At 41.5% G+C, this 12661-nt stretch overlaps 2 protein-coding genes across 2 annotated transcripts; both read left to right on the forward strand.

Annotated features, from left to right (window-relative positions):
• Positions 1–2354: 2354 nt before the first annotated feature.
• LOC137595162 (SRSF protein kinase 3-like) lies at positions 2355–8838 on the forward strand. The gene is made up of 15 exons (XM_068315050.1): positions 2355–2490; positions 3255–3539; positions 3612–3720; positions 3793–3880; positions 4366–4453; positions 4537–4643; positions 4779–4944; positions 5085–5110; positions 5228–5284; positions 5938–6283; positions 6385–6482; positions 7603–7710; positions 7797–7866; positions 7951–8043; positions 8137–8838. Exons 2-15 carry the CDS (start codon positions 3311–3313, stop codon positions 8319–8321), a joined length of 1770 nt encoding a protein of 589 aa, XP_068171151.1. The 5' UTR covers positions 2355–2490; positions 3255–3310; the 3' UTR covers positions 8322–8838.
• A 159-nt stretch (positions 8839–8997) lies between these two features.
• comtb (catechol-O-methyltransferase b) lies at positions 8998–12187 on the forward strand. Its single transcript, XM_068316072.1, has 7 exons — positions 8998–9284; positions 9381–9420; positions 10400–10568; positions 11203–11320; positions 11422–11615; positions 11695–11826; positions 11914–12187. The coding sequence occupies exons 1-7, from the start codon at positions 9173–9175 to the stop codon at positions 12091–12093; spliced, it is 945 nt and encodes a 314-aa protein (XP_068172173.1). The 5' UTR covers positions 8998–9172; the 3' UTR covers positions 12094–12187.
• The last annotated feature ends 474 nt before the right edge of the window (positions 12188–12661 follow it).

Below are 12661 nucleotides of genomic sequence, written 5' to 3' on the forward strand. Positions count from 1 at the left end.
TAGTGTGTTTTCTAGATTCAGCTTGGTGCTGGCCCATAAATGTAACTTTGTCTGTGCTGAACTCGATTAAATGGTTAGACCAGTTTTAGGAACAACCTGAGGGCTGTTGTGAGACCTAATGTAGGGCTGTAGCACAGGACTGTATGACAGTTTACTCCAATGAGTAAACGAGGATTTGAGCGTCATATGGAGCACTTTATCAACATCTTAAGCCTTAATTCCCTATGAAATTATCTCAGAGCGATGACGGGCAGTAGGAGCTTTGGAGCGTATAACAGGGAAAAGTTAAGGAAAGTGAATTTTGTCAACGTCTACAGATGGTCTACCTGATTGTTAGTCTGTACATAGCGTGGATTGTATTGATGAGTTTCAAGCTGGCATTTTATTCCAATACTAACAGTGTAACTTTTAAACTAACAACACAAGTATTTAATCAGAATACCCCCCCCCCCCTACACACACCCTCATTCCTCCCCCGAGTAAGCACTATTTAATTGGTTGTAAAAAGTGAGGTTGATGATGTGAACAGAATAGGGCTGCTGCAGTTGTGAATGATGGTGTGAGCAGGTCTCATACCAATAGATTTGGGGTTTTTTTAGAATTCATGCAAGCTGATTTTTGTATTTATAACAATTTCAGCTCATTTCATGCATTTGTTACGAGTTAAAAATGATGTTTTATTTTGATTAGAATAGATCTGTGTCACAGTGAATCGGTTCAAGAAATGAATCATCAGAGACGCTGAAAGTATTTGTCTTGTAAACAGAAGCTCAGTTTGTTTTCACGACTTAATGTTAGACATCTTGAGTGTCATTTGAATGTAATTCTTTACTTTTCTCAAGTGATGTTTTCTACTCAGTCACACTGTGGTACACCAAATGTTTCTTGGTTTCGTCTGTGTTCACTTCCTCTCAGTACGCAGCTTCTTCCAACTGGTAAAAATAAACTGAACTCAAAGACCAAACTGCTGTGCACTGGAGGTAGTAAATGTCTTTTTCATATAATGTTCTCTGTCAGTTGAAAGTCATTGATATAAATTTAGATCTGAAGCAAATTTATTCAAACTATATTGTATTTATGAAGTTATAAAATTTTGTAGCTATCTAATGTAGCTCTTTCTCATCGGTGCAGGAAGTGATAATGTGTGTTAATGCCATTTCTCCAGCAGTGTGATGTGTTAACATTTGGTTTTAATTTGTTGATTTAAGTGCAGCTGTTTTCTCTATTCGTCCTCTCTTTATAACCAAGCCTATGAAATAAGACTTAGGCGTGCCCTATACTGTATGTATGAGATTGTGCATTTATTCTACTAAATAAAGTGTCATGTTGGAATCAACACAGTATAGCTGATGTGTTCGGTTATTATAAGTCACTGTGTTTCTGTAAAGTATAAAAGTTGTTTTCTTTTTCTTACACTAATATCCATATTCTATAACTAATTAAAAAATAAAGGGACTTATACTGCATTGAAATATAAATGGTACTGAAGAGATGTTGTATTTGTTGAGTCAGTTTTAGTAGTCGTTTTCTCTTGAATACATTCAGCATGCTTTGTCTGCTGATATAATTTCTATAATAACTATTTAGACATTCTTTACCAGTGAACCTCCAATGTCAGAAGTAAAAGACAAACGCTTCTGTCCACCTTAACCCACCTTCTAAAGAGACCAGTGAAAATTAGGAAGGCTCCATAATTAGGAAGGCCACCATAATTATCACCACTATCCAGCGGCTCAGTGACACACTTTCAGTGTTAGCATGTGTCTTCATACTCGTCCATTTCAATGCAATGCACCTCACATATTTCACACTCACAGACCCACAAACCAATATGAGGTTCCATAGGCCCATGTTGTCCAAGGACACTTGACGTGCTGACTGGATGAGCTGTGGATCGAACCAGCGACCTTCTGTTATCCCATTCCGTCTCCACACAAATGGTTGTCTGTGTGTCTTAGAATAGCAATGGAATTAAAAAAATAAAAAAATAAAATCAATAACCCTCAAGGAATATCAAGTTAACCTTTTCTGTACTAAAAGTTTAGAAATACACAAATAAAAATGTAAGGTCTTTATCTACCAGTAAAATCCCCCCACAAATATCTAAGTTACTATAATCAAAACATATTTTTTAAGTAAAACTTCAATACTGTATACAATTCAATTATTATTATTATTATTATTATTATTATTATTATTATTTATTACCATAACGCTATCATTGTGATCATAAAAATTTTATATCCTGTAAATAAATTATAGGAAAGTCAGAAAACATTAAAAATACTCTGTCGGCCTCCTTCGGAAATAGCGCTGGTGTCTGGATCGTGATAGATGTCAGAATCTCGGGCAGCAGCGGCAGCTCGCTATTCTTGGACCGGAGTGTTCTACACGGACTAGACGGAGGAGCGGAGCTCGCAGGAGGTTCTCCCCCGGAAGGTGTTTATTAACCACGTTAAAATATTAAAACCGCACACGTCACACACAGGGGTAAGTAGGCTTCACTTGTATTATTGATGGGTATTTATTACGAACACATAGGACTCACTGGCTTATTGTTTTGTAGTCTTATTAAGACGCAACGTGTAGTTCAGTAAAGAGACCGGGATTTCAAATACAACTTCCGGAAAGACCTTCAGAATAAGACTTTTGAAGATTTATTTTCGAAGGGAAACAAGCTAATTAGTAAACGTAAAATAACGTTAAAATAAATTAATGAGAAGCTTTAATCATCGGGCAGTGAAAACTAATATAAAAGTTAAACTGGGCGGAAGCAGACTCTAAACAGAAGTCAAATGTCTTGGTTTATTATTACATGACAGGATATTACTTTTATTTTGAAGGAATCCGATTTTTTTTTTCCATTTGTGAAATTTATTATCGAGTGACTTTTTGGACGTCATGACGACACGTGTACAGCCAGACACATTTTTTTTTCTTTCTTCAAACGACTGTAGTCTCATTGAAATAATTACTCCGGGTAGATTTCCTTTTTGGAAGAACATTAATTAAACACAATTTGCCAGCCGTCCATGTTTACAACCGAGACGGCCACGCTGAAGCCCTGCGTGCGAAATCGGGCCGAGTTCAGTTACAGCTGGTGTCAGGAGCTATTTACGTTGACATGCCATTCATCCAGCTAAAAATAAACATGCATGCTACCTTCTGACATGATAAACTAAATACCAACTGATATTCGGAGTAGAAAACTTCTATAATTGAATATGTGCACTTTTCTTATTTTTTTCTTGCAGCTGTCCCCCTGGGTGCTGCTGTCACCTGGGCCCACCTTCACCCATCTCCAGTAAACATGTCTTCCTCATATGCCAGTGCCATATCAGCCCTCCTGTCAGTCAGCTCCTCACAAACACCCATCCAGCCCATCTGTCACTCCTTCCCAGATGAGGAGAATCCTAAACATTCACCTCCATCCAACAAAACTGTCCAGTCCCCTCCTGCTGCACGGGTACTACCTCGGCCCCCTGACCCTGTAGGGTCTTATGATGAGCAGCAGGAGAACCCTGCAGACTACGGCATCGGTAGGCCACACACTGACGCCAAACTCCAACTCTCTGGTAGGGATCCTCCCTCTGATGATGGTTCTGTTGCAGGCGGCTACTACCATGTGGAAATTGGAGACATCTTCATTGACCGTTACCAGGTGGTGAGAAAATTAGGATGGGGTCACTTCTCGACTGTGTGGCTCAGCTGGGATATGGTGTAAGTAGTATTAATATAATGTTCTCATAACATTTGATAAGAGATGTTATAAACAAAATGACTGACATGCAGGAAGAGGCGTTTTGTGGCTCTGAAGGTGGTGAAGAGCGCGGAAACGTTCACAGAGACAGCGCTGGATGAGATCCGACTCCTGAAATGTGTAAGTGTGACCACAGTAATTTTGTTTAACACGCATACTCAGTAGGTTTCCGTCATTTTAAACTACTCTTACATGATTAGTAGACATTATTAGACATTAGACTTGCAAGACTAGTCTATAAATATGTCCTCTGTCAACACAAAGACAGTGGTGTCTTTGCTGTGACAGTTGTGGAGCAGCAGGAGTCACTCTGAGCCGGACTGATTAATAACGGTGGCATAAAATGCATTCACTCATGCCGATCGCAAAGAGACAGGGTCAGCTTTTATGTGGTGTTGAATGTGCATCATTAGCAGGAGTGAATCTTTCTGATTGCATCTTGATCATCTTGTTTGCTGAGATAAGCAGAGGGTGATGGTAGCCATGTGTTGATGCTGCATCAGTCACGGTTGCCATGCGACTGCGTTTTACAGATGTTTAGATATTAGTGTGACTGTTTCATCATTCGATTTTTGTTCTAATTATAATACTCTCCTGTCCGTCAGGTACGAGACAGTGACCCCAAAGATGCGAAACGAGAGAAAATCGTGCAGTTGATCGATGACTTTATGATTAGTGGGGTAAATGGAGAACGTATCCTTAACAGAAACACTTGAACCAGTGGAGCAGAACTGGCTATTTTTGTTTTGTTTTTACAATCCTCAATGGCTCATCAGATGTGTGCATGGTTCTGGAGGTGCTGGGCCACCAGCTGCTGAGATGGATCATCAAATCCAACTACTCTGGCCTCCCCCTGCCCTGCGTCAAAAGCATCCTCAGACAGGTGCGGCGCAATCCTTTATGAAAGCTTCTTCCCTGCCTTTCACCAAATGACGAACTCATTTTGGAAAAGATTATCTCTATTTCTGCTCCTCGTTGACATGGAGTGCAGTGACAGTGTTTCCATTCCTTATCGCAGGTTCTGCAGGGTTTAGATTACCTGCACACTAAATGCAAGATTATCCACACAGACATCAAGCCAGAAAACATTCTCCTAAGAGTGGACGAGGTGTACATTCAAAAGCTGGCAGCCGGCACCAAACTGTGGCAACTGCCAGCGTCCTCTGAGTTCACCGGATCCCCAGGTTGGTGATCCTGCAGCAGTACTGTAATCATATTTATTATTATGAAGGAGCGGAAGTTTGTCGGAGATGTTTTTGTTTAAATCCTTTTTTTTTAAATGCCTTTTTCATTCTTTTCTGTTGATGCTTTCACTCCCGGCCAGTGAACAGAAGCTCCAGGGAAAAGCAGGTGTGCAACCTCCAATGTATTCCTCTGTTTAAAATGGTTTCATAATTTAATATCGTACAAATTTTATTTTGAGATAATCACTGTATAACCTTTGTGTTTCTGCTGTAAATCCATAAGAGTTTGTCCAGCTTGTTGGGGAAGCTGACTGGGGTGTTCAGCTCTTTTGGGGAATGGGTAAGATGGATGTTTTGTTTTATTGTTTGCACTTGAAATCTCTATACTGATGTCATCAACAGAACGCGACTCACTTAGGGCACAGACATGGCTCGAGACGTATGTTGAATCAAGATTCCCACAGATGTAATGACTATGAAAATTGTAAAGTAACACAAAAACAGTAAAAATACAAATTTTATGCTTTTAGATTAAACATAATGATTTATTAGCCAAAAAAATAAAGCCAAAAACATGCGTACTTTCTTAAAAGGCTCTAATAGCTGTACCACAACTGCAGTTTATACTTTGTATATAGTAGAGTATATTTGTACTGGTCAGCTCTTGGAACATAGAAGTAGAAAAATAAAAATAATATTCTAATTTTAATAATATTGCCGCTGATACTGAGGCGCTAATTAGTGGATTTCAGATAACTTCTTATTAGGTCCTACAGCCTAACAGAGTTGATAACCATAACCATGTGGTTCCCTGAACCACCAGGGGGCAGTACAGTCCAGTTTACGTTTTACATGCTGGCTTCAATTTGATGGAATTATTCAATTAAAATATTTCAGATAAAACAAACTGTATCGATGTAGCACTTCTCAGATAAATTATTTCACTTGATGCTCACTTATTATTATTTCCCACAACTTCCTGTACCACTGCAGTCCAGGAAGGTCACAAGGAGCCCCGTGAAGCGACGACTGAGGAAAGACAGGAGTTCTCGCAGACAGGACCGCGGTCAGAATGACACACATCTGTCGTCCCTCCATGAGGCCACCGCTCCCTCTGGCACCAGTTGTCACTCTGAAACCACAGGTCCTGACCTCATGCTCAGCAGGCGCACCTTGCTGCTGGAGGATGGACCGGACTCTGATCCACACTTCCACAACGACCCCATCTGCTTGTGGCCCGGCTTCAACACAGACGCTCCTGTCATCGACTCGAGATCAGCGGTTTCGCATCAACCTGCAGGAAAAGAGCCCCCTCTGACATTTGCGACCTCTACAGGCGGTCAGTGTCACCATAGGTGTGATCAGTTCCCTGTAGGTTACCTGGAGACGTCACTGCCATCTGTCCTGATTTGGTTTTCTAACTGTTTTTTTTAATTTTAGGCATCAGTGACTCTGATGGACTTTTGGATTTACTCAAACCCCAGAATGCTGAAGAAATCCTCATTAAGATTGCCGACCTGGGCAATGCCTGCTGGGTGGTGAGTTTACAGTCAACAAAAACATCCCATTAAAAAACTGAACGATGCACCAGTGTTCTTGTTGTTTTCCAAAAATTGCTTTTATAATTTGTCAGAAAATAACTGCATTCTGCTCCTTGTTAACTTTTAATATGTTAACTTTAATAAATAAAAACCGAGAGACAATAAAAACAAAACCAAAAAAAATTAATTTTATACATTTATAAAGTATAACTAATTAAAAAAAAGGAATGTCGAGCTCCAGTCCATCATACTTAATTGAATTCTTACCCTTATTCAGTTCGTTTTAATTTGAATATCAACCACAAAGATAGACATTCACAGTTAAACTGTGTGTGTTCAATACCCTGGAGCCATATGCATCGTCTTAATGCTGAATGCATAGCTATCACGTGTTTGTAGTGCTGCAGGTGGAGAGAACCACTAGAATCCTGTGTGTTTCAGCTCCACCCAGTGGTTGATGGTTGATCTCGTTTTCTGTGACAAAATCAGAGCGAGATTCCTGATTTTAAATTTGTTTTTATCCTTCTTTAACTTAAGGAACGCTCAGCTCCATTAGTCTAGACAGAACTATCTGAAAACCTTTGGATGGATTGACCTTCAACATTCACGGTTCACAGAAGACAAATCCTATTAATTTTGCTGATCCCCTGACATAACGTTTAACATGCTAGTGGAAAATCTATACAACCATAAAAGGAATTTCAATCATATTTATCATAAACATTTGTTTCTCCCTCCAGTTATCTTTTAAAAACATTTCTATCTCCTGATTTTCTATCATATAATAATGTGAACTTTGTGTCTAACTCGTTGGATTGTAAGAACAAACCATCCAAACCAACGACATTCCAGTGAGTCTTATCTGTGGTGCTAACATGCTACTCTAAAATCCAGAAAGCTGATTCACACTGGAATGGAACCCAACAATGTCCCCTCAACGAAAAGAAAAGGAGCTCACATTTATGAACAAAGCTCTGAATACTCAATGAGGCCCCCATGAGGCTTTCACTCCAGGACACTGACAACTTTTGACATATCTTGCAGCCAAGCAAATGAGCAACAACGTCAAAAACAATTATTTAGCGTAATAATAAATCCTCATCTCCCTTGTTTCCAGCATAAGCACTTCTCCGATGACATCCAGACGTGTCAGTACCGCTCTGTGGAGGTTCTGATCGGCGTCGACTACGGCACGCCGGCTGACATCTGGAGCACTGCCTGCATGGTGAGCCAAATACATGCATTCATGTCTCATTACCAGTATTAGAACTGAAACAAGCAATCTTTTTTATCTCTTTTTGTGCACCGTAGGCTTTCGAGCTGGCCACGGGGGACTACCTGTTTGATCCCCAACCAGGAGCGACGTTCTCCCGCGAAGAAGGTTTGTGTTGTTCCCTTGCATCACTTTTTGCTCTTCTTTTAAATAAATATGCACATCATATAGCGTCTGGATTTTGTCTCTCAGATCACATCGCTCACATCATTGAGCTGCTGGGACCCCTTCCCTCCCAGTTTGCCCTCTCAGGGAGAAATTCCAAAAAATATTTCAACCATAAAGGTAAAAATCACCTAAATGATGACGGACATCTTTTGTACAAACATTTTATTATTACAAGTTGTTCAAAGTGGTTTAACCTTTGACCCTCTGTAGGACAACTGCGACACATCTCCAAACTGAAGCCTTGGAGTTTGTCGGAGATTCTCCTGGACAAATACGAGTGGCCGCGAGAGGAGGCTGTCCAGTTCACCTCCTTCCTCCAGACCATGCTGGAGCTGCACCCGGAGAAACGAGCCACCGCCGCCCAGTGCTTGAAACACCCCTGGATCGCCTCCTAGACATCCCAGTTCTGTCCGGTCCTGTGGGGCCCAGTGGAATGGCTGTCCGGTCCGGTGCAGCAGTCATCTGGGACTGACGTCACAAACATGTGTTATGAAGTATTAATGGTTCTGACCTCATCTCAGTCGAGCTGTTTGGTCATTTAGGATTTTAATGACAGATTAATTCACTGAGAAACCACACCTTTTGTTCTAATAATTCAACATAAAACTGGTTTTATTTTTTAGTTGATTTTTGGGGGGTGGCTGGTGAACGTCGCTCCAGTCTACTGGAGGAGCCCGGTGCTGAGCGCTCTGGCTTCCTCGTGACCTTTGACTCTGATATCTCCTCTCATTGATTGCATGTAAACATACCTTTGTCCAGACCTGTGTGTGTGTGTGTTTATGTTTTTGTGTGTATGTGTGTGTGCATGCAATGAATCATGGACGTGCTAATAAAATAAAATACGATAAATAAGATCGCAATGACTCAAAAAACGAACAAACGAACAACAAACACAAATAAAATAAATAAATGATCAGCCTGCGTGTCTTTTTGTGATTGATTATTCTCACGCATCTTTTAATAGAAATGAAGCATTTTAATTGAATTTTAAAAACAATTTCTTTTGCTTTAATATATTGTTGTCACGTCGGAATAATTTGCTGTTTGTGTTATTGATCAGATCATTGTTCTGATAGGTTAAAATTTAAAATCACTGCCGGAGGTAAATTATGCGCTCCTTTGTTGCAGCTCCCCTTTCCTCCTGGCGTGAGGCGCATTCCTCGCGTTGTCACACACACGCACACACACACACACACACACACACACACACACACACACACACACACACACACACACACACACACACATGCACAGGATGGGGGATGGAAGAGAGAGTAACCAGCAGTCAGTGTCGAGTAAAACCCAGCATATGTTTGGTGTTGACCATCAGCGAAGACAGAAAGCGCCGCTCGACGCACGTAAGTCTGATTTCCTACAGTATTTCCAGACAATCCTCTGCTTTGAATGATGTTGTGTGTGTGTGTGTTTTTTTTTTCACCCATGTTGCTCAAAAGGAGATCATGACTCAGGCTGGTCTGAATTCTGCTTAAGAGTGTGAGTACTTTTAAATGGGAGGGGGAAACAAATGTTTAATTGACCCTTACGGTTGTTGCGTCTTCTCCTCATCCAAACTCCTTCGCGTCAAATATCGCATTTAGTCTGTATGATAACCAAAGTGATCGTTTGATTTGCTTTTTAATCTTTAATTTTTGGAACTTTCACTAGTATTTGCTCAGGATTTGAACCCTATCAGATGAGGGCTTCGACGTGCAAATTGAGCAAAATTGTGCGTGCGTTAAGCTGCATCCAGAGTAAAGGTTCAAGTCCCACTGGGTCTGCCTTTCCTGACATTAAGCACAATCCAGTTGCCACGCAACTCAAACTGTACATCAGAAGGAATTACCTCAACTACCACTGTTCTCTGGTTGTCTTGTTTCAATGCAAGACGATCACGATCGTGATTCTGACTGTGGGATTCTCCTCCGTCTTGCTGTGTTCATCTCTGGTCACCTGTTCTACAAATGTCTTAAAAGATTAATTGCTTCAGAGAATTACAAATCTGCACAGAAAGCGTGTATTGTTTCCCTTTTTACGCAGTAAATCTGTTAAGAAATGAAGTGTAAGAATTGTGTATCCGTGTGAGAATCCACATCCACAAGTGTGTTACATAATCTTCCACTACACACTGAAATCTGCAAATACGTGTTTAGACTGTAATCGTGTTTCCAAAATGCGCTTTTTGGTGGTGCACTATCAGACAGTTACACTTAAAAATGCATGGATATAATAGTTGGTCCAAATCAGCAGTGGCTGATGATATTAGCAGCAACAGTCATGATATTATTCACAGCATAATAAACACCCATCTCATTAACCCTGCAGCGAGGTGGGGGCAAAGCGAAGGGGAGGCGTGGGGCCTTTTATCTCATGCAGATGCGCTCGTTATTGCGCCGCGTCTGGGGTGCATTTATCACACTATTCTCGGAACACAACCAGTGTGGATTCATTCTGCGTGTACGTGTTGTGTTTGCAGGATGAGCCTGACCCTGGTTTACAGCACCGGTGCGGCAGCGCTTCTTTACGCGCTCTTCAGATGGGTCATGCCCGCTGTTGTCCAGTACCACGGGGGACTGGCTGTCTTTTGGCATGAGGCCATTATGGGGAGGGTGCTGGACACACTGACCCAGTCCACGCAGCCACAGGTGGGTGTTAAACACACAGCAAGTTATACCTAAATATGACTCATTTTTTCCAGTTGTAGAAGAAATATGTCAAATTTAGGTTTAACAATAGTTACATAAGTGTGAGTTACGTCATAAACAGGACTAGGTTCACGCTGCCTGTGTGTACACAAATGGATCCGTCTATCCATTAAAGGTCAACCTTTAGACCCATGAAGACATTCTCCTTGACGACATCCATACGGTCTCAAGGAGGCAGTGGTCATTCATAAACCCATATTTCCTTGGAATGAATGTTAAGATGACTCTATACATTCTACCTTTTTATACATAAATTATTCCAAAGTGGTTTGCCTTGTTATTTTATGAATTTGAAAATGATCAGATGATCAGTTTAATCATGATTTACAGCAGTTCCAAAACAGCATTCATTACTCTTGGATGACTGACACTTAAATGTCAGTAGGTTCATATAAGAAGACAACATCCTGGTGGGTAAATAAATAACTGACTAATAGACGATTCATATTTTGCATAAAATATTCATCTAAGCACCTTTTGCCTCATAGTTGAAAGCAGATATCTTATATAAAATATAAAATCAAGCAACGCTTTAATTATTAACACCAAATAAAATGTCATATTTTTGCTCCAGCGCCTCCTTGGTGCAGTACAGAAGAACTCCACTAGAGGGAACCCGAGAAGCGTGGTCCAATCCATCGATGACTACTGCAGACACCAGGAGTGGGCCATGAACGTAGGGGATGAGAAAGGTGCTGCTTTCTCATTATTACATATGCAATGCACTTACAGGATTATAGCGGTTTCCTCACCTGACCCTGCGGTATGTTTTGGTATTTATTCTACGCCACAGGCTGCATTCTTGACTCAACAGTATCGGAGGTCAACCCGACCTACGTGCTGGAGCTGGGAACTTATTGTGGCTACTCCGCCGTGCGGATCGCCAGCTTGCTCGGCCCTCACGCCAAGCTCTACACGCTTGAATTTAACAAAGACCACGCTGCAGTCGCTCGTCAAGTCATCGCCTGGGCGGGATTGGAGGATCGGGTACAGACAGGTGTTCACACATAAAATGAAAAAAAGTTACAGATCAGAATGCAAGATGTTTATTTCCCCTCCTTTGTAGGTCCAGTTAGTCGAAGGATCATCATCTGAGTGGATCCCCAAAATAAAGGAGGAGTTTGGGGTGAAAACATTTGATCTGGTTTTCCTGGACCACTGGAAGGAGGCGTACCTTCCCGACACAAAACTGATGGAGGCAAGTCTTCTGCGTTCATTTCCCACTCCCCGATCTCTCGATTTCTCCGTCATGACATCCTCTTTGTTTTGCTTTCTTATTATTCAGGAGTCAGGCCTCCTCAGGAAAGGTACAGTTCTGCTTGCGGACAATGTCATCTACCCCGGAGCTCCCCAGTACCTGGAATACATCCGCAGCAGCCCGCGATACAAGAGCCAGTTCTACCAGTCTCACCTGGAGTACACCAAAGCAGCAGATGGCATGGAGAAGTCCGTCTTCTTAGGATAGTCCCAACAAGTTGTGCTTCTCAGATGTTGTGTGTGGTCACACTTAAAATCAGTTTAAATGGAATGTGGACTTGGAAATAAATGGATTTGGTTATGAAGGGAAATCTGCGATGTTGCTTTATTGTTTCAGACCAAACGAGGACACTGTCAGGCCTTGATGCGTAAACTGATATGAAAGTCGGCAGTGAAGAATTTTCAAGCACCTAACTGACAGATGAAGGTCTGCAAACTGATCCGGGGGCGTCTGGTCCCAGAGCAAGGCCTCAAATCAATAATAAATCTAATCCAAGTGAATTCTGCGGTGCATAAACCTACTCTGTACTTGATATTCTCCACCATTGTGCAGCACTGACAGGTGTGTGAAGATGTGTGTGTGTGTGTGTGTGTGTGTGTGTGTGTGTGTGTGTGTGTGTGTGTGTGTGTGTGTGTGTGTGCCATGTGAGTGTAACACAGAGAGACAGAGAGAGAGTGAGAGAGCAAGGGAGAGTATGAATCAAATCGCTGCTCATCTAATCTCTCAAAGTGACAGAGTTCCATCATACTGGTGATGGTGGTGGTGGGGGTGTGTG

Source organism: Antennarius striatus, chromosome 5, assembly GCF_040054535.1.
Source record: "Antennarius striatus isolate MH-2024 chromosome 5, ASM4005453v1, whole genome shotgun sequence".
NCBI lineage: Eukaryota > Metazoa > Chordata > Actinopteri > Lophiiformes > Antennariidae > Antennarius > Antennarius striatus.